Source organism: Coregonus clupeaformis, chromosome 5, assembly GCF_020615455.1.
Source record: "Coregonus clupeaformis isolate EN_2021a chromosome 5, ASM2061545v1, whole genome shotgun sequence".
Classification (NCBI taxonomy): domain Eukaryota; kingdom Metazoa; phylum Chordata; class Actinopteri; order Salmoniformes; family Salmonidae; genus Coregonus; species Coregonus clupeaformis.
In genome coordinates, this window is record NC_059196.1 from 20,861,390 (window position 1) to 20,883,613 (window position 22,224).

Below are 22,224 nucleotides of genomic sequence, written 5' to 3' on the forward strand. Positions count from 1 at the left end.
CAGAGTTCTGTACAACTGTTGGCTGGTTGACTCCACAGCTCTCAAACGGTCTCATGAAAAGGATAGCAGGTTAGCATTTTTCGTAATTAATCTAGTTCTGCAGGCAGCTCTGCAGAGTGGTCACTAGCTGTCACAGCCACAAAGTCATAAAATCTGATTTTAAACCTAACCTTAACCACACTGCTAACCCAAATGCGGAACCCCAAGGTTAAACTAAGCCCAAAAACCTCATTTTTGTTTTCATTTATTTTTACAATAAAGCCAATTTTGACTTTGCAGCTGGCCCATCTAGCGGAAATAGCTCAGTTCTGCCTCCAGAACAAGACTCATCCCAATAAACGGCAACCTGTTAAATAATTGAGCCCCTTCTTGTGTTCTCCCCCCAATGTCTCTATAGCTTGGTTCCAGATATATTTGTGCCATCTTACCAACTCCAATGGCAAGGTGCCACAAACAGATCTGGGACCAGGCTAATGTTTCTACTCTCCTCCGCCTTCCCTTGAGCTGACATTTAGTAAAGACCACACACCTGAAGTGAAAGGTTTGGCAACATGTTTATTGTAAATTATTTCAAATGAACAAATAAAAAAAACAGGATATAAGATTTGACTTTCTGGTTGTGGAAAATAATCTACAATAATTCAAAATGTTTAAATAACAAAAGCAACAACACAAATATGTATGCAATGATAGGTTTACAGGGGTGAAATATGAAAATAACCGATTCTCTTTGCAATGATTGATTTTAACATTCAAAAGACTGCTGAAGATATCATGGCGATGACTTCACATGAAGGCCTGTCGAGGGATCGACTGTTAACCATCACTCGACATCCCATGTTTTGTAAAATTATCAAACTTTAAAATGACTGGGCTACACACACAGAGATAACCATGTAAGACATGTTTCTGATTTAAGTTACACGTTCCCTGTTGACTGGTAACAGTGTCCCAGTGCCACTTGTACCTATACTGTGATCAAAGCAACAAAACCCCTAGAACATACAGTACCATCCCATCTGACCTGTACATTGTACAATTGTGTCAACCCAAGTTCCCTTTGGGGGTGGGTGGGTTAGTAAAGGCCTGTTTCTCATGGCTCTAAAAAAAAAAAGGTTCTGACAACGTTAAAGATACATCATGACAAAACATTTGTCAGAGGTAAGGTGAGGAGATGATGTGGTGATTGAAGATTCCCTTATGATTTAAAAACGTTTGAGATTGGTGAAAAAAAACCAATGAACCAACAAGCTCACTCGTGATGACATCTTTACCTACACGTTAGAATAGGCCGACAAAGGACAAGAACCATGAGGCCAAGAGCCTTCAGCAAAACCACTGACAAAGTCAGGTGGAACCTAACCTGGGTCGTCCTCATTAGGCACCAAACGCAAGAAAACAGACGAACAGCGCTCATTTTCTTTTTCCATTGCAAAAAGTTTTAAAACGTTTTCTGCTGTGTGCTCTAATGAACACGACCCTGGTGTTCCAGACAACGTTCAATTCTGTAACGTTGCATAAGCTATAGACGTAGACTCCGCAGCACACTACCATACATTAGACTCTCTGTGACATGAAGAAAAGCAGCCAGCTTCCTAGTACCACTGAAGACAAAGAAGAAGGTGCCGTAACACACCAACACAGATTTTTTTGCAGTGTTAAAAAAACATACATACAAAATGTACTCTAAAAAAATATATTGTTAAATACACAGGACATGCATGTTGGGAATATATGACAGACCAAAGACAAAACTTCTGACAGCAAATAGTTCCACAAGCCAAACAAAAATCTATACGAAACATGGTTGACCCTGTACTAACGGTGTTACACATTCCCTTCTTGTTGTTGATCCAAGTTCAAGTTTCTAGGCATCTGTTTTTACACACTATCATTCCTATTGGTTGACTGATCAAATTATAACGGTGTGACTATGTGGACTAATGCTGCGTTCATAACCAAGTGGGAAGGTGGTAGTATTATTTCCTACAACCGTAAATAACTTTTGGACATTAGATCGGTGGTCACTCATCAGAAATTAGACTTCCCTGACCTGGATCTTATATAAGCATTTCACTGGTCCTGCTTTAACATCTGCGACACTGTGTGCGACAAATAAAAACGTTGATTTATAATAATAATAATAATAATATGCCATTTAGCAGACGCTTTTATCCAAAGCGACTTACAGTCATGCGTGCATACATTTTTTTGTGTATGGGTGGTCCCGGGGATCGAACCCACTACCTTGGCGTTACAAGCGCCGTGCTCTACCAGCTGAGCTACAGAGGACCACATACGACTGGGGAAAAAATCCACTTGAACACCCCTCCAACTCGTAATTACACTGAACAAAAATATAAACACAACATGTAAAGTGTTGGTCCCATGTTTCATGAGCTGAAATAAAAAAGCCAAGATATTTCCCATACAAACAAAAATCGTATTTCTCTAAAATGTTGTTTACCTCCTTGTTACTGAGCATTTCTCCTTTGCCAATATAATCCATCCACCTGACAGCTGTGGCATATCAAGAAGCTGATTAAACAGCATGATCATTACACAGGTGCACCTTGTGCTGGAGACAAAAGGCCACTCTAAATGTACAATTTTATCACACAACACAATGCCACAGTTGTCTCAAATTTTGAGGGAGCATGCAATTGGCATGCTAACTGCAGGAATGACCCCCAGAGCTGTTGCCAGAGAAGTTAATGTTAATTTCTCTACCAAAACTTTGTTTTAGAGAATTTGGCAGTATGTCCAACTGGCCTCACAACCGCAGACCACGTGTAACCACGCAGGACTGCAGTTCGGCGTCAAACTGTGGGCAAATGCTCACCTTTGATGGCCACTGGCACGCTGGAGAAGTGTGCTCTTCATGGATGAATCCCGGTTTTCAACTGTACCGGGCAGATGGTAGACCGCGTGTATGGCGTCGTGTGGGTGAGCGGTTTGCTGATGTCAACGTTTGCCACAGGTGGCGGTGGGGTTCTGATATGGGCAGGCATAAGCTACAGACAACGAACACGATTGCATTTTATCGATGGGAATTTTAATGCACAGAGATAATGTAACAAGATTCTGAGACCCATTGTCGTGCCATTCATCTGCCTTCATCACCTAATGTTTCAGCATGATAATGCACGGCCCCATGTCGCAAGGATCTGTAGACAATTCCTGGAAGCTGAAAATGCCCCATTTCTTCCATGGCCTGCATACTGACCAGACATGTCACCCATTGGGCATGTTTGGGATGCTCTGGATCGACGTGTACGACATGTTGTTCCAGTTCCCGCCAATATACAGAAACTTCGCACAGCCATTAAAGTGGAGTGGGACAACATTCCACAGGCCACATTCAACAGCCTGATCAACTCTATGCGAAGGAGATGTGTCGCACTGCATGAGGCAAATGGTGGTCACAGCAGATACTAACTTTCTTTTGAAGGTATCTGTGACCAACAGATGAATATCTGTATTCCCAGTCATGTGAAATCCATAGATTAGGGCCTAATGAATTTATTTCAATTGACTGATTTCCTTATATGAAATGTAACTCAGTAATATCTTTGAAATTGTTGCATGTTGCGTTTATGTTTTTGTTCAGTGTATTAGTGGGAAACTCGTCTATCATCCCTGAGCTTGACTACCAGTTAATGTGGGCCAGTGATGAGGATCTAAGGGGCTAGATTGGCAAGTGAAGGGGATTGTCTAGCTTGTTGTAATTGATGGAGATTGATATGCAGTGACATCACTACATGGTGAAGCGGTTGTCACAGACATTTCTAGACTACCAACCACGGTCCCTCTGCATTTCCAAAGAACATTAGAACGTTACTCAATCAAATCGTCTACATCGTTAAAAAGAGGAATAATGCAGTTACCAAAATGTACATGAACGAAATATATACTGCATTTCTCTCCATTTTCAAAAAGTCTGTATTCAAAATACATTTATACCCTTTTTTTTTTCTCAAGTCGATCCTACGAAATTATCGTCTTTGGTGTAAGAAAAATAGCTATTAAAATCTACAGGCTATAAACTTTATCGTACAGGAAGGGAAACGAGAACGTAAACGAGATCATTTAACTGATCGATATGGGGGGTATACTGATACCACGTATCTAAAATGATGCCATCTGGAATATTCCAAATATGTAAAGTGCTTCGGCATTATTCCCTAACCCGAGGATGCGAGAGAGACTTTTACACACACACCCATTATGAAAAATAAGGCAGATTGATTTCATCCACTTAACTGTACTCTGAAACACCTACATTTGTTCAAAGCACAAAAGATAGGAGGGTAGAAGAGACAATTCCCTTTTATAGAAAATGAGATAAACAAAGTCAGCTTGCTGTTTAGTCGTAAACGGACATCAAAACAGTGAAGCCCCAAGAGATTGTGAGAGCATCATCTTGATTGTTGACGATCGAGATTGAAAACATTGAGTGAATAAAAGGGGAGTATTTTAGCAGCCTATTCACATACACACACACACCAACTAATGATGTTGTCTGGTCTTCACCGAACTGTAGAAAAAAAGGGAGGTTTCAATGACATGATTGAGTTTTGTTGTGCAAATCAAGTAGAAGACGAGAGCAAGCATATACTCTTCTGATTAGGGCAGTGGTGTGTGTGTGAGAACGAGAGAGGGATGGAGACAGACGGGGAGAGAGAGAATAAAAAACGACTACGGGTCTCCTCTTCTGAACCAATGAGAGCTTCTGGCCAGGGTCAGGTGACACTTTTAACTTCCTCTATTGGACCGTCCGTCCAGTCACATGGTGGTGGAGGGGGAAGGGGGGCAGAGCGCGACCTTGGGGGTATGCGTTCTTGGTCCTCGCGGAGGCGGGCAGCGTTCTAAACCAGTGCCAATCCCGATGGTGCCACTCTGGGGCTCCAGTGTAGAACTCAGGCCAGACAGACCCACCTAGACTGGTTAGGATGTCTTCCCAACTATCGGATTCTCTCTAGAAAGACACAGAAAAGCAAAGAGGGTAAATATTTACGTGGCTGTCTATGCATCTGTGTGAGTGTGTATCCATATGTGAATAAGTGAGTGTGAGTATATGAGTGTACACATATACATGTATGTTTTTGAGAGTGTGTGTGTGTGTACTTACTGGCTGCCGTACTGCGCAGTGCCGCTGCGGGTGTCGTGTTCTCTCTGCAGCTCCTCCAGGATGTGTGTGATCTGCCGCACTGTGTGGAATGTCTCCTTGGAGTCCTGGATGGTGAACAGGGAGTAGTCGTCCTGCTCCCTCACAGGACCCTGGTACACAGCGATGCTGGCACATGCATCTGACCACAGGAGACATAGCCTGTGATGATGACCTCATGTATCTATCACACCAAGCTACTGTTGCCCGATTCACACTAAAGGGCCAAACCGAGCCAAGCCAATCAGAGCTGTACTGGGCTGGCCTGGTTAGTCATACACAATAGTTGCTGGAACGAGCTGGAAAGGACAATGTCAAAATAAAATATCCGAGTCGGCAGGGTACGGTTCAAGAGAAAATGCCTCATGCAATAAGCCACTATAGAAACAATCTATTGTGATAAGAATACTTTTTATATTAATTTATGTGAGAGTTGGGCGATTGACTGGTAGAATCCCACTTGCCTTCCATCTTCTGCAGCTTGGAGTAGCTGGAGGTGAGGAGGGAGAAGATTCTTTCCGTCTCGCGGTCACAGTCGATGTCCAGCTGCAGGTTAGCCAGCAAGGTACTGGGAAAGAAGATAGGGTCATGTTCATTAGGCACCAAATGGAAGAAAACCTGGAATTGTCCAATAACGCTTCCTGGAATTGTCCAATTTAGCTGCGGTGCTCCCTATTGAATAAGACTGAGGTGTCTGATACAAGTAGGCAGTGATTACGTTACGGTCAATTGCTTGGTTGAAGCAGCCGCTATCTCCTAGAAATTTGTGTCGATCTGAGAGGGAAGAATAGCACCAGTACAAGAAATATGGCGAAAATTCCACCTGACCGATCAGAGTGCAAGATAGAACTATGAACCATATAAAATGCTCTATGCTCAACTCTTAATAAGTTCTATAAATGAATATATGGGTGCTGTAGCCCAGGAGTAAATCAGATTTTGTTTAAATAACTCTTAAATAAATAATTACTTTATTTACAATATTTATTTTTAGCCGTCACAATGTCTTGACTGAAAATAAATCAAATTAATACTTAATTTGCGAGTGCTGGCTGTCTTTTTCATACTATGAACCATCCATATATACAAACCTCTCTGATCTACATAAGCACGTAGGGCAGGGGTCCCCAATTACATTCAGCGGAGGGTCGGGGGCCGGAACATAGTTATAAATCATTTGTACATTGTAAATTGACCGCAAGAGTCCCAAGAATAATTTCAAACCTTGATTACATTGAGATACATTCACATACAGTGAGCTCCATACAGTAAAAACTATGAGGTTAAAGTGCAGACTGTCAGCTTTAATTTGAGGGTATTTTCATCCATATAGGGTGAACCGTTTAGAAATTACAGCACTTTCTGTACATAGTCTCTATTTTAGGGGACAAAAAGTATTGGGACAAATTCACTTATACGTGTATTAAAGAAGCCATGTTATTTATGGCTCTGTAACTTTCTCACTCATCATTATTCACAATTCATACAGGATTATCCGTAATCATGGTAGCATCCACATTAATGTATTATATTCTTATTTACAATAAAAAAGTGACTCCAGAATGACACAATGCATTATTTACCATTCATTTTATATCGGGCACAAAATAAGTCAGAAACAAAACCAAAACAAACAGCAAATGCATCCAACAAATATGTACAGTCACAAGCTTGATGTAGTCATTGTGTGCTATGAATATGGGACCAAAGGCTTAACATTTTAGTACTTTAACACACATAAGTGAATTTGTCTATAAATGTACATAGTCTCCCCTAAAATGGGGAGACTATGTACACAAAATGCTGTAATTTCTAAACGGTTCACCCGATATGGATGAAAATACCCTCAAATTAAAGCTGACAGTCTAACCTCAGTCATTGTATCATTTAAAATCCAAAGTGCTGGAGTACAGAGCCAAAACAAAAACAAAAAAATTAACTGTCCCAATACTTTTGGATTCAGGGGTGAGTACTCACGGTGTGCAGGGCTTGCAGCCCGGCTGGCTGTCGCTCAGGCTCCTGCAGCAGAGCCAGGCTCTGGACACATAGGCCGAGGGGTGGAAGGTGCCCAGGCGGTCCGGGTTACAGCGGCTCACTTGGCTCAGCACCTCCACCCACTCACTGGCCTCCACACAGTTCCCCGCCTGCACGTACAGCGGCTTCTCACTGTGGAGCACCTGGAACATCTAAAAAGGGGAGAGCAGAGAGGGGCTGTCAATAACGCATACATACACACACACACACAATATCTGACAGGCTGTCAATATGGTGCAAATGAATTGCCCTTTGCGGACAATTTTTTATATTTTTTATTGAGTAACAAACACTCATAGTCCACATATGTATCTGTTCAAATTCAATGCGTAAACTCAAAGAACTTCCTTCACAACTTACACAGGAGGAGATTTTCCTGATCTGTTGACCTGACCAGGAAAACCTCTGGGCCCTTGCATTAGCCTATAGTATAAGTGTGCTTTACCATTTACTGGTCAGGTAGACGGCCAGTGAAAACTCCTGGCTCTAAACAGACCACAACAGACAAAGACAGTCATGAGAGTCCTGCTTACATTTTTGCGGTTAAAGGCACTTTCGGCCAGTTTCTCCACAGCCCGGATATTCTTCACAGGGATAATGCAGAGTGCTTCTTTCCCTTGGAAAACAGAAAGAAAAAGAAACATAAATATACTCACACACAATGGACTCTTACCCGTATAAACTCAGCAAAAAAAGAAACGTCCCCTTTTCAGGACCCTGCCTTTCAAAGATAATTCGTAAAAATCCAAATAACTTTTTTTCCCCATGCTTGTTCAATGAACCATAAACAATTAATGAACATGCACCTGTGGAACGGTCGTTAAGACACTAACAGCTTACAGATGGCAGGCAATTAAGGTAACAGTTATGAAAACTTAGGACACTAAAGAGGCCTTTCTACTGACTCTGAAAAACACCAAAAGAAAGATGCCCAGGGTCCCTGCTCATCTGCGTGAACGTGCCTTAGGCATGCTGCAAGGAGGCATGAGGACTGCAGATGTGGCCAGGGCAATAAATTGCAATGTCCGTACTGTGAGACGCCTAAGACAGTGCTACAGGGAGACAGGATCGGTACACCTGCACATCACACCTGCGGGACAGGTACAGGATGGCAACAACAACTGCCCGAGTTACACCATGAACGCACAATCCCTCCATCAGTGCTCAGACTGCCCGCAATAGGCTGAGAGAGGCTGGACTGAGGGCTTGTAGGCCTGTTGTAAGGCAGGTCATCACCAGACATCACCGGCAACAATGTCGCCTATGGGCACAAACCCACCGTCGCTGTACCAGACTGGACTGGCAAAAAGTGCTCTTCACTGATGAGTCGCGGTTTTGTCTCACCAGGGGTGATGGTCGGATTCTAGTTTGTAGAAGGAATGAGCGTTACACCGAGGCCTGTACTCTGGAGCGGGATTGATTTGGAGGTGGAGGGTCCGTCATGGTCTGGGGCGATGTGTCATAGCATCATCGGACTGAGCTTGTTGTCATTGCAGGCAATCTCAACGCTGTGCGTTACAGGGAAGACATCCTCCTCCCTCATGTGGTACCCTTCCTGCAGGCTCATCCTGACATGACCCTCCAGCATGACAATGTCACCAGCCATACTGCAAGACAGGAATGTCAGTGTTCTACCATGGCCAGCGAAGAGCCCGGATCTCAATCCCATTGAGCACGTCTGGGACCTGTTGGATCGGAGGGTGAGGGCTAGGGCCATTCCCCCCAGAAATGTCCGGGAACTTGCAGGTGCCTTGGTGGAAGAGTGGGGTAACATCTCACAGCAAGAACGGGCAAATCTGGTGCAGTCCATGAGGAGGAGATGCACTGCAGTACTTAATGCAGCTGGTGGCCACACCAGATACTGACTGTTACTTTTGATTTTGACCCCCTCTTTGTTCAGTGACACATTATTCCATTTATGTTAGTCACATGTCTGTGGAACTTGTTCAGTTTATGTCTCAGTTGTTGAATCTTGTTATGGTCATACAAATATTTACACATGTTACGTTTGCTGAAAATAAACGCAGTTGACAGTGAGAGGACAATTCTTTTTTTGCTGAGTTTATAAACAGGCTACTGTAACATGTTACAAGGATAGTAGCTAGTCTCAACAACAGCAGGAATCCTGGAAAAGTTCCCGGAAATGTGCAACCCTAGCACCCATGACTTGGTCAAGCTGCATCACTAGGAGGAACATTGAGGTCTTACACCATGTGATCCCTGACTACTAGAAGACGTGCAGCATTACACTTCACACAACAAAAATACAAATAGAGAACATTCTTTAAGTCAATAGACAACCATTTCCATCGCTGTGTCTGGCAATAGCCGGGCCAAAACACACAAACACATACCATATACAGTTATAAAAGCAGTCTCTGTATCAGCTCCTGCTATTGGTCTCTCTTCAGTCTCTATCGATCAGCTCACACTCCTTCCCCTTATCTAGCTGATAGAGTGAAGCGTCTGATCCACTGATGATACTTCACTGCACACACACGCACACAAACTCCCCCCTTCCTTTTCTCTCCCTTGCATTTGTGAATCCATGTGCATTGGGTGTGTGATGAATATTGCCATATCAATCTCTTATTTAAGAGGGAGCTCCTTTCCCTGCCTGCCACCATCCCCTTCCTCCTCCGCATTTCCAGTCCGAGGGACCCCCTGACCCCGCCCCTCATACCTCCAGCACCATCTGATTCTCTGCATATTTCCTGCCTTCCAGTTCAGTCTCACACACAAACGCACACACACACAGTCTTCAGTTAATCTCAGGACAGCAGGCTACAAATCACTTAAGTTGTAAACACAAAGCTTCACTACTCTGGCTACGTTCTTGCATTCTGATACATTACATTCATGTTGTTCCGCTCTCTCTGAGTTGTTTCCAATACCCAACAGGAGTCCCAAATCTAGAGCAGAGCTAGACTCCATCACTCATCTAAATCCCAATTAGAAATGTACTTTATTACAATGCGATGTTCAAGCTGCTGCGTTGTTGCCAGAAGCATTATATGTTTATGCAATCAGATGCAGATCTGAACATTCTGATCTATTGTTCTCATCACAACTTTACTGAAAACCGCCTGCCAATATTATGAGAAAAACATGGGAGAATAATCACACACACGCTACTAGTCTGAAAGTGAACCCAGACACACTTTAGCCTAGGGTGACACACAGCTAGCCTGCGTCCCAAATGGCACCCTCATCCCTACATAGTGCACACTACTTTTGACCAGAGCCCTATGGAATTGGTTGCCATTTGAGACGTAGTCCTAGTGGTTAGTTCCATCAGCAGGGATCATCATGATAATGCTCAGACCAAACCATCATGATGCCTGGACACTCGACCCCTGTCCGTCTCCCTTCCATTAGAAATTGAAACCCATACTCAAGTTATGAGTCACATTAAACACTCACAGCAACATGAGACTTAGTTCACAACGTCCAGAAAGCCTTTCAAACCTTTTTGGCACCAAATTCCCAAGCCCCGAAAACAGCACCCCTAGAGCCCAAGTGGTGCCTGCTGTCATGGTGCTTCAGCTGCACCGCCCAAACCCTGTTATTGTCACTGTCTATTTAGAGTGACACCAACCAAGAGGCCCCATCAGTCTGCCTGTTCTGCTGTAGGAGAGTCAGCATTGTAGTGGCAGGGCACAGCTACAGAGACCACTCAATCACATCAACACACACACATTAAAAAAACAAACACACAGACGAACGTGAACGTGCATGCATTGGGTAACAACATCTATGCTCTGGCTCCCGAGTGGCGCAGTGGTCTAAGGCACTGCATCGCAGTGCTAGCTGTGCCACTAGAGATCCTGGTTCGAATCCAGGCTCTGTCGTAGCCGGCCGCGACCGGGAGACCCATGGGGCGGCGCGCAATTGGCCCAGCGTCGTCCAGGGTAGGGGAGGGAATGGCCGGCAGGGATGTAGCTCAGTTGATATAGCATGGCGTTTGCAACGCCAGGGTTGTGGGTTCGATTCGCACAGGGGGTATGAAAAAAAAAAAAAGTATAATAATAATGTGACTAACTGTAAGTCGCTCTGGATAAGAGCGTCTGCTAAATGACTCAAATGTAAATGTAAATATGCTTATCTAAGGCATGAGATTGTGGAGGAATGAGGGAGAAGTGAAGTGAGAGGGAGAGTATGTTGTGGGAGTATAGAATTCAATCTCCCAAACCTACACACCCAATGCCAAAGCATGATAAATTAACATCATGAAGTTGGCTCCTTCACCAAATATGTACTTTGATGATTATTAAATACATGTTGTTTAAAATTGCAGCTATTCACATGCCCCACGTTTCTTATCAAACCATGAGCTTCAAGTGCATCCTGGGTCAATGAAATCATGGAACTAAACCCAGCTACCTCCCTATGGAATTCAAGATAGATGCACTTTCCACTTTCCAATAAAAACAAAATTAATGGATAATTAAATGTGTCCAGACTGACCATTGACACAGCAGTGAAGGGGGGGTTGTGGGCAGTTGGGAGCACACTCAGGAGACCGGGACCCAAATAAAAACAATTGGATCTAGAGAGGATTCTTTCTTCAAAGAGTTAATGTGCGTTTACATCCAAGATTTGAGAAAGAGTGAGACAAGGAGTAGGAGAAGGAGTGTCTGGAAGTGAGTCGAAGCCGGGATTTACATAAACAAAGTTTCAAAGATGGAGTAAACCGACAGACACACAAACAAGCAAACAAACGGTAACATTCACAAACTGACAAACATACAGTTGCAAGCACAGATACACACGTGTAGGAAGGCCCAACCTCTGACCTCACTTTTATCCAGTAGCGGTGCGTTGGTAAAATCACTGGGGAAGCCAAGCCCCCCCCCCGAACTAAACAACCATTGATTTAGAACCACAGAGAGTTACCGCAAGTCGCAAAGAAAACAGGAGCTGCCTCCACTATTCCAGCACCATTTCAACATCATCAAATCACCTCTGCTTAGTCTAATACAGTGACAATTAAAAGATACCAAAAACAATTTAGTCCAATCAATGTAAGCTAAATATGATGTGACTGTCCATGGTTCTGATTTCTGCAAGTAGAAAAACATGTTGACTCACCCTACTTGTAGAGAAACGCCAATGCTATCCTCCTCTCTTTCATGTTGACGAAATGGTCTATCACGCTGTCATACAGTACACGCTTGTATTTTTTGTTGTCCTAGGCTACCTGGCTAAAATGCTTGCTTGCTAGCCTAACTTCCATTCATGGGCAACGTTAGCTAGTTAACATTAGCTAGCATCTAGCTACATATTGAACTTCCATCCTCTCAGGCCAAGGGCACAACAATGTATGAATGAATGATTGCAACAGAATTGCCGCTATACGGAGAATTAAGTAAAACCACAAATCCAAATCCCTATCTCCATCCATGGCTAATTTAGGAAAGGGACAATTTTAGCTAGCCACCGGAGGACAACAATACAACGAGATGCAACAATTCAAGATGTTTCTGTCAATGACGTACACTACCGTTCAAAAGCTTGGGGTCACTTAGAAATGTCCTTGTTTTCGAAAGAAAAGCAATTTTTTTGTCCATTAAAATAACATCAAATTGATCAGAAATACAGTTTAGACATTGTTAATGTAGTAAATGGATATTGTAGCTGGAAACGGCTGATTTTTAATGGAATATCTACATAGGCGTACAGAGGCCCATTATCAGCAACCATCAGTCCTGTGTTCCAATGGCACGTTGTGTTTGCTAATCCAAGTTTATCATTTTAAAAAGGCTAATTGATCATTAGAAAACCCTTTTGCAATTATGTTAGCACAGCTGAAAACTGTTGTGCTGATTAAAGAAGCAATAAAACGGGCCTTCTTGAGACTAGTTGAGTATCTGGAGAATCAGCAATTGTGGGTTTGATTACAGGCTCAAAATGTCCAGAAACAAATAACTTTCTTCTGAAACTCGTCAGTCTATTCTTGTTCTGAGAAATGAAGGCTATTCCATGCGAGAAATTGCCAAGAAACTGAAGATATCGTACAACGCTGTGTACTACTCCCTTCACAGAACAGTGCAAACTGGCTCTATCCAGAATAGAAAGAGGAGTTGTAATGATGTGCAAATAGTTAAAGTACAAAAGGGAAAATAAATAAACATACATATAGGTTGTATTTACAATGGTGTTTGTTCTTCGCTGGTTGCCCTTTTCTTGTGGCAACAGGTCACAAATCTTGATGCTGTGATTGCACACTGTGGTATTTCACCCAATAGATATGGGAGTTATCAAAATTTGATTTGTTTTTCGAATTCTTTGTGGGTCTGTGTACAGTCGTGGTCAAAAGTTTTGAGAATGACACAAATATTGGTCTTCACAAAGTTCGCTGCTTCAGTGTTGAGATATTTTTGTCAGATTACTATGGTATACTGAAGTATAATTACAAGCATTCCATAAGTGTCAAAGGCTTTTATTGACAATTACATTAAGTTTATGCAAAGTCAATATTTGCAGTGTTGACCCTTCTTTTTCAAGACCTCTGCAATCCGCCCTGGCATGCTGTCAATTAACTTCTGGGCCACATCCTGACTGATGGCAGCCCATTCTTGCATAATCAATGCTTGTCCACCCGCCTCTTGAGGATCGACCACAAGTTCTCAATGGGATTAAGGTCTGGGGAGTTTCCTGGCCATGGACCCAAAATGTAGATGTTTTGTTCCCCGAGCCACTTAGTTATCACTTTTGCCTTATGGCAAGGTGCTCCATCATACTGGAAAAGGCATTGGTCGTCACCAAACTGTTCTTGGATGGTTGGGAGAAGTTGCTCTCTGAGGATGTGTTGGTACCATTCTTTATTCATGGCTGTGTTCTTAGGCAAAATTGTGAGTGAGCCCACTCCCTTGGCTGAGAAGCAACCCCACACATGAATGGTCTCAGGATGCTTTACTGTTGGCATGACACAGGACTGATGGTAGCGCTCACCTTGTCTTCTCCGGACAAGGTGTTTTCCGGATGCCCCAAACAATCGGAAAGGGGATTCATCAGAGAAAATGACTTTACCCCAGTCCTCAGCAGTCCAATCCCTGTACCTTTTGCAGAATATCTGTCTGTCCCTGATGTTTTTCCTGGAGAGAAGTGGCTTCCTCGCTGCCCTTCTTGACACCAGGCCATCCTCCAAAAGTCTTTGCCTCACTGTGCGTGCAGATGCACTCACACCTGCCTGCTGCCATTCCTGAGCAAGCTCTGCACTGGTGGTGCCCCGATCCCGCAGCTGAATCAACTTTAGGAGACGGTCCTGGCGCTTGCTGGACTTTCTTGGGCGCCCTGACGCCTTCTTCACAACAATTGAACCTCTCTCCTGGAAGTTCTTGATGATCCGATACATGGTTGATTTAGGTGCAATCTTAATAGCAGCAATATCCTTGCCTGTGAAGCCCTTTTTGTGCAAAGCAATGATGATGGCACGTGTTTCCTTGCAGGTAACCCTGTAGCTCAGTTGGTAGAGCATGGCGCTTGCAACGCCATGGTTGTGGGTTCATTTCCCACGGGGGGCCAGTATGAAAATGTATGCACTCACTAACTGTAAGTCGCTCTGGATAAGAGCGTCTGCTAAATGACTAAAATGTAAATGTAATGTAATGTTAACAGAGGAAGAACAATGATTTCAAGCACCACCCTCCTTTTAAAGCTTCCAGTCTGTCATTCTAACTCAATCAGCATGACAGAGTGATCTCCAGCCTTGTCCTCGTCAACACTCTCACCTGTGTTAACGAGAGAATCACAGACATGATGGCAGATGGTCTTTTTGTGGCAGGGCTGAAATACAGTGGAAATGTTTTTTGGGGATTAAGTTCATTTTCATGGCAAAGAGGGACTTTGCAATTAATTGCAATTCATCTGATCACTCTTCATGACATTCTGGAGTATATTCAAATTGCCATCATCAAAACTGAGGCAGCAGACTTTGTGAAAATTAGTATTTGTGTCATTCTCAAAACTTTTGACCACGACTGTAATCCGAGGGAAATATGTGTCTCTAATATGGTCATACATTTGGCAGGAAGTTAGGAAGTGCAGCTCAGTTTCCACCTCATTTTGTGGGCAGTGTGCACATAGCCTGTCTTCTCTTGAGAGCCAGGTCTGCCTTCGGCGGCCTGTCTCAATAGCAAGGCTATGCTCACTGAGTCTGTACATAGTCAAAGATTTCCTTAATTTTGGGTCAGTAACAGTGGTCGGGTATTCTGCCACTGTGTACTCTCTGTTTAGGGCCAAATAGCATTCTAGTTTGCTCAGTTTTTTTGTAAATTCTTTCCAATGTGTCAAGTAATTATATTTTAGTTTTCCCATGATTTGAATGGGTCTAATTGTGTTCCTGTCATGGGGCTCTGTTTTGTATTTGTGAAAAGAGCACCAGGACCAGCTTGCTTAGGGGACTCTTCCCTAGGTTCATCTCTCTGTAGGTGATGGCTTTGATAATGCCGGTGATGCCTTGTAACCTAAGCTTTTGCCTTGTATCTGAATCAATCATTTTCCAATGTCATTAATACTTGCATTTAGTACTCAACTCTCACACGCAAACCACACCGGCCACGTTGCGTGCGCTGCAAAATAAAATGTACATGTTATTGAATTATTTCACCCACACCGCTCGCGCGTGTAAAAGAGCGTCTGCATAGCCGAGCACTAAAATAGAACTTGCTTCTATTTGAGACGCTGCAAGTCCCCTCCTTATTGGATATCAGGAAGATACAAACCCACGCGGATGCTTGAAAGAAAAATGAGGAGATTAATTAAATATAACTTACTAAAAAATGAACTAGGTTTCCCTTTTTATCTGTGGATTAATCGGAGTAAAGAAACATACAATTTTGTATGACTCCGGGTCAAAATTCTACAAAAGAACAAGCTAAAAAGAGGACCATATGCATATGCAGGTAAAATAACAACTCAATGTTCATTTGCCAAGACAAACTAGCTAGCTGTTGCTAAATGTCCATGAGTGTTGTGTTTCGACCTGCCCCGAAATTAATATAAATTGATTCACAGTTGATTTTGGTATGATCGCGTCTGTTGGGGATAGACAAAATCAACATGCGCACGATGACGCACACGGACGCAAGCATGTGGCCAGTGTAGTCAGCATGACAGGGACTTGATAGTCAATTTTTTTCCTGCTTGCACACATGGCTAAATCATCTTCATGGAGTCAGATAAACATTTTAAATAGACCTTGTTCATATTAATTGCAGTCTTATGGGTTGCATGTGGGGTATTACAGTGCCTTCAGAAAGTATTCAGACCCCTTGAGTTTTTCCACTGTTACAATACAGCCTTATTCTAAAATAGATTAAATTGTTTTATCCCCTCATCAATCTACACACAATACCCCATAATGACAAAGCAAATACAGGTTTTTAGAAATGTTTGCAAATGTATTAAAAATAAAAACCAGAATATATACACTTGCATAAGTATTCAGACCCCTTACTCAGTACTTTGTTGAAGCACCTTTGGCAGTGATTACAGCCTCGAGTCTTCTTGGGTCTGACGTTACAAGCATGGCACACCTGCATTTGGGGAGTTTCTCCCATTCTTCTCTGCAGATCCTCTCAAGCGCTGTCAGGTTGGATGGGGAGTGTTGCTGACCAGCTATTTTCAGGTCTCCCTAGAGATGTTCGATCGGGTTCAAGTCCGGGCTCTGGCTGGGCCACTCAAGGACATTCAGATACTTGTCCCTAAGCCACTCCTGCTTTGTCTTGGCTGTGTGCTTAGGGTCGTTGTCCTGTTGGAAGGTGAACCTTCGCCGCAGTCTGAGGTCATGAGCACTCTGGAGCAGGTTATCATCAAGGATCTCTCTGTACTTTGCTGCGTTCATCTTTCCCTCGATCCTGACTAGTCTCCCAGTCCCTGCCACTGAAAAACATTCCCACAGCATGATGCTGCCACCACCACCATGCTTACCGGTAGGGATGTTGCCAGGTTTCCTCCAGACGAATCTTGTTTCTCATGGTCCGAGAGTCCTTTAGGTGCCTTATGGCAAACTCCAAGCGGGCTGTCATGTGCCTTTTACTGAGGAGTTGCTTCCGTCTGGCCACTCTACCATTAAGGCCTGATTGGTGGAGTGCTGCAGAGATGGTTGTCCTTCTGGAAGGTTCTCCCATCTCCACAGAGGAACTGTGGAGTTCTGTCAGAGTGACCATCTGGTTCACGGTCACCTCCCTGACAAAGGCCCTTTTCCCCAGATTGCTCAGTTTGGCCGGGCGGCCAGCTCTAGGAAGAGTCTTGGTGGTTCCAAACGTCTTCCACTTAAGAATGGAGGCCACTGTGTTCTTGGGGACCTTCAATGCTGCAGAACATTGTTTGTACCGTTCCGGAGATCTGTGCCTCGACACAATCCTGTCTCGGAGCTCTACGGACAATTCCTTCTACCTCATGGCTTGGTTTTTGCTCTGACATGCACTGTCAACTGTGGGACCTTATATAGACAGGTGTGCCTTTCCAAATCATGTCCAATCAATTGAATTTACCACAGGTGGACCCAAATCAAGTTGTAGAAACATCTCAAGGATGATCAATGGAAACAGGCTGCACCTGAGCTCAATTTCGAGACTCATTGCAAAGGGTCTGAATACTTATGTATATAAGGTATTTTTTTTTTTTGCAGAAATGTCTAAAAACCTGTTTTGCTTTGTCATTATGGGGTATTATGTGTAGATTGATGTCCATTTTAGAATAAGGCTGTAACGTAACAAAATGTGGAAGTCAAGGGGTCTGAATACTTCCCGAATGCAGAGTAAATAAAATGCATATGATGAATATTACCGCACTACACACACACACACACACACACACACACCTCCCCAGCCTCCTGACACACACACCAAAATCGACACAGCAAAGTGGATGAGGAAATTCGTCTTGGTAATTGTTGAGAGGAGCGTTGCGGGAACAGTCTTGGTGGAGCGTGCCAGAGAACTGGGAGCAGCAGTAACTTAACGGATTTTCCTGGGGCCCGTTCCAAGCAATTTACGTAACGGATTGAAAAATCACTTGACATTTCAACAATAATTAGAGGGGGGAAAAACAGTGTTACACAATACCTTTGTCTCGTTTCTTTATGCAACGTCCAGGCTATCACACCATGTACAGTATGGCTTGAACCATCTGGCTGCTATTGGCTTTCATAAGACCTAGAGATCGGAGAGTTCTGACAAAGTCCAAGCAGATAAGAAGACTCTGAACACGGTTTGGCTTTGCAGTCCCAACTTGACAGACCCCAAGGAGGCAAGGTGTACTTGACTTGGACTGGAGGTATACTGCTCAAATCATAGGCAAATGCAATTTTTTTGCCTAATAATGATATTGGCAGAAGACTGCCTCAGTAGAAATTGTAGGCAATTTTTTTGAAACCTAGAGTCTTAAATTACAACAAAAAATGTAGCCAACACAGAAGTCTTGTGTATGATCCTCAATTAAATTGAGGTGGTCTCAATGACACTCACGTTTTTCTAGGTTACATTTAGGGGTAATGATTATTCTAATTAATAGGTGTCTTTATGTGGATAGTCTAGTGAAAATGTAAACTGGATTCTTAATTTTGTTTGGGGATTTACTGGATGCAATGTTGTAGTCTTGCTTATTGTAGGCTATTTGGAATATGAAAACTGAACTAGGCTTATATGAGCTTATTGCAGATCTCCATCCCTGACCTAGGCTTTATTGCAATATGTCTTGTCGTCATTGGTGACAAAGCAGAGAGCTAGAGATTTTTTTTGTCCTCATTCAAGTCCACTGATTGGCTCAGCTCCAACTTCAGACGGTCGAGTCAAAAACCACAATGTGCCAACTACAAGCCTATTTCTTCTGTATTTTTGGGTCATTTTTCGTACCAGCATACTTTGACCTCAAATTGCGTGGATGGTTCTCAAAATGCGTGCAGGTTGTTAGGTCTGGTGTGTATGTGATACTGCTATGGCAGCAGGCCCCAGCATCTCATAGCCGCCCTCTCTTCAAGAACTACAGGAGCCTGGCAGAGAAACCAGGAGCCTAGCGTGTGTGTGTATGGCTGTGCTCCACTGAGGCAGGGTGAGGAGTAGAGTACTGGACGCCCGCCAGGTGGGCCTCACCTGGGTTCTCCCTCTCCCTCCTCCTCTTCTACCCTGCTCTGGCTCTCTCCCTCATTATAATGAGCAGGGCTCACTTCCTGCATTCCTCCCCCTCTCTGTGGGAGGCCAGTGGCCCGTGGATAGACACCTGTGGATAGCTCCATATATTCACCATCTCCCCTGGGAGATAAAAGCTAAGAGCTTTGTCCCACACGCCCACACAGTGTTACATGTCTGGAAAATCCACTGTTTCACAACAACTGGCTAACCTGGCCCATGGAGGGATCTGGTCCAACACTGCCCCCTACGGGGTGTCTCAGTGGTTGTGGTGTGTTTGTGTGGTTGTGGTGGCGTATGTGTGTGAGGGCGTGTGCATGTCTCACCTCTGTGCTTGTGGTAGGAGAGCTCCCTGTTGGTCACTCTGAGCCACCTCTTCTTGAAGGTCCTCTTGCCGATGCGTTTCCTTCCCTGGGCCCGCTTCTGTACCTCACTGTAGTAAAATAAATATAGACTTGACATTGGCACAGTAAGTTTAACTTTACAGCCAACAACCCATATTTATGTGTAGCTTTCTTTATGAACCAGAAAATCAACCAATCAATATATGTGACTGTTTATTAGAGTTAGCTGGCTAGCTAAGTGAATGATCCCGCTTAGTGACAAACCCCTCTGGTCAGGACAAACTCCTGGCCCAAGTTATGACACCTAACTTTTTACATTAAGTTTAAAGATTTAGTCCTGGACTAAAAAGCACTTTCAGTCCAGGAAAAGGACACATTAGCTATAACCAGTAACTGGATGTGAGCCACTCACCCCTCTTTGAGAACCACAGAGTCCTCCACCCCGCTGGACTCCTTACTGACGTTGGAGGAGATCTCATCTAGGAACTACACACACACACACACACACACACACACACACACACACACACGAGAGGCCACAATGTTAGAGGGAAACACCATGCTAAATCAGCAATGCATACAAAACTAACATGGAAAATCGATTTACCAACATGTGGTTGGTAAAACCTTGAGTTTGACACGTGGTCTACAAAATCAAAATCAAATGTAATAGGAAGGTCGCTTCACAACCAACAACTCACCTTTTTTACTTTTTCAATACATTTATCTTCTTGGAATGATTTGAAGAAATCGTACATGTAGGATTCTTTAAAACTAGACTAAAGACAAAACAGACATAAAAAGTGTTAGTTTTGCCCAGAGCAGACCTACAGACACAACCCACTGGGCAAAAACTGGTTAAATCAATGTTGTTTCCACGTCATTTCAACCCCAAAAAATCTATATGATGATGTTGAATCAACATGGAAAACTAATTGGATTTTCAAAAAGTCATCAACGTAAGGGCATGGTCTTTTTTTCACCCAACTTTTAACCTAAATCCAATGACATGGTGAAATGTTTTGTTGAATTCATGTTAGTTGACAACTCAAAACTAGAACTTGAACTGACGTCTGTGCCCAGTGGGAATTAATGATTGATAGACATGTTGACTGACTGATAGACAAGGGAAGATTGATAAATTGATTGGTAAGCATGTTGGACAGGTTGATAAGACAGACATTCATACATACCAGTTTGTTTTTGGACAGGCTACCCCAGCTCCCCAGAGTCTGGATGGTCTTGGAGATGAGAGTGAGTGTTCGGGAGACCTCTAGGTCCTGACAGATGAGTGTACAAAACACGGTCAAATACCAGGGTCATGTTCATTAGGCACCAAATGGAATAAAAACAGGGATAACATATTGTCAATTACAAACACTAATTTTCCATTGCAAAACATTTTTAAAATGTTCTCTGTTGCGTGCCCTAACCAGTTTATATCAGAACAGCACAGTGGTGGGGAACCCCTGCTAAATGATTATAGGGGAAACACTTGACACAATAGTCTCAGAGTCTTGTGTGTACACATTTTCTAGAAATCTGTGTAAAAACAGTCAGCTCATGTGAATATGCATCAAAACATTTTTGGAATCTAATCCAGTTTCTCAAATCAAATCATGGGGACCCTCATTTTTGTTCTAACCCAGTAATAACACTCCTAACTCAATACATGAAGAGTTTGATGATAGAATAACAACGTGCTCTCCCTGAGGGTTCCCCAGGAATTCATTTAGAAAAACTGATCTAATCTACCCTTCCAAATATGTTATTTTTGAGTTTTTGTTGTATTTTTGGAACATTTATTTTACTAAACATTAAAATAATTTTGGACAAACAAAGGAAGTTTGGGGTAGCCTACACACCATTCCATCATTGGAACATCCACACATTTTGGAAATGTACACCACCATTCAAAAGTTTGAGGTCACTTAGAAATGTCCTTGTTTTCCATGAAAACATACATGAAATGAGTTTGAATAGGAAATATAGCAAAATAAATAGGAAATGTAGTCATTGACAAGGTTAGAAATAATGATTAATTGAAATAATAATTGTGTCCTTCAAATTTTGCTTTTGTCAAAGAATCCTCCATTTGCAGCAATTACAGCCTTGCAGAACTTTGGCATTCTAGTTGTCAATTTGTTGAGGTAATCGGAAGAGATTACACCCCATGCTTCCTGAAGCACCTCCCACAAGTTGGATTGGCTTGATGGGCACTTCTTACGTACCATACGGTCAAGCTGCACCCACAACAGCTCAATAGGATTGAGATCCGGTGACTGTGCTGGCCACTCCATTATAGACAGAATACCAGCTGACTGCTTCTTCCCTAAATAGTTATTGCATAGTTTGGAGCTGTGCTTTGGGTCATTGTCCTGTTGTAGGAGGAAATAGGCTCCAATCAAGCGGCGTCCACAGGGTATGGCATGGCGTTGCAAAATGGAGTGATAGCCTTCCTTCTTCAAGATCCCTTTTACCCTGTACAAATCTCCCACTTTACCACCACCAAAGCACCCCCAGACCATCACATTGCCTCCACCAT

The 22,224-nt window shown here is 43.1% G+C and overlaps 1 protein-coding gene across 1 annotated transcript in view; it reads right to left on the minus strand.

Moving 5' to 3' along the window:
* Window positions 1-3,561: 3,561 nt before the first annotated feature.
* The window catches only part of LOC121564516 (ras GTPase-activating protein 2), a 47,636-nt gene continuing 28,973 nt past the window's right edge, over window positions 3,562-22,224 (minus strand). The window contains exons 16-24 of the mRNA XM_041875807.1: window positions 20,873-20,959; window positions 20,381-20,458; window positions 20,092-20,165; window positions 19,662-19,768; window positions 7,735-7,817; window positions 7,145-7,353; window positions 5,632-5,735; window positions 5,132-5,309; window positions 3,562-4,978 (exon numbers count right to left, since the gene is read on the minus strand). Coding sequence (XP_041731741.1) covers window positions 4,948-4,978; window positions 5,132-5,309; window positions 5,632-5,735; window positions 7,145-7,353; window positions 7,735-7,817; window positions 19,662-19,768; window positions 20,092-20,165; window positions 20,381-20,458; window positions 20,873-20,959 — 951 coding nt within the window. The 3' untranslated portion in view covers window positions 3,562-4,947. The remainder of the gene's footprint in view (window positions 4,979-5,131; window positions 5,310-5,631; window positions 5,736-7,144; window positions 7,354-7,734; window positions 7,818-19,661; window positions 19,769-20,091; window positions 20,166-20,380; window positions 20,459-20,872; window positions 20,960-22,224) is intronic.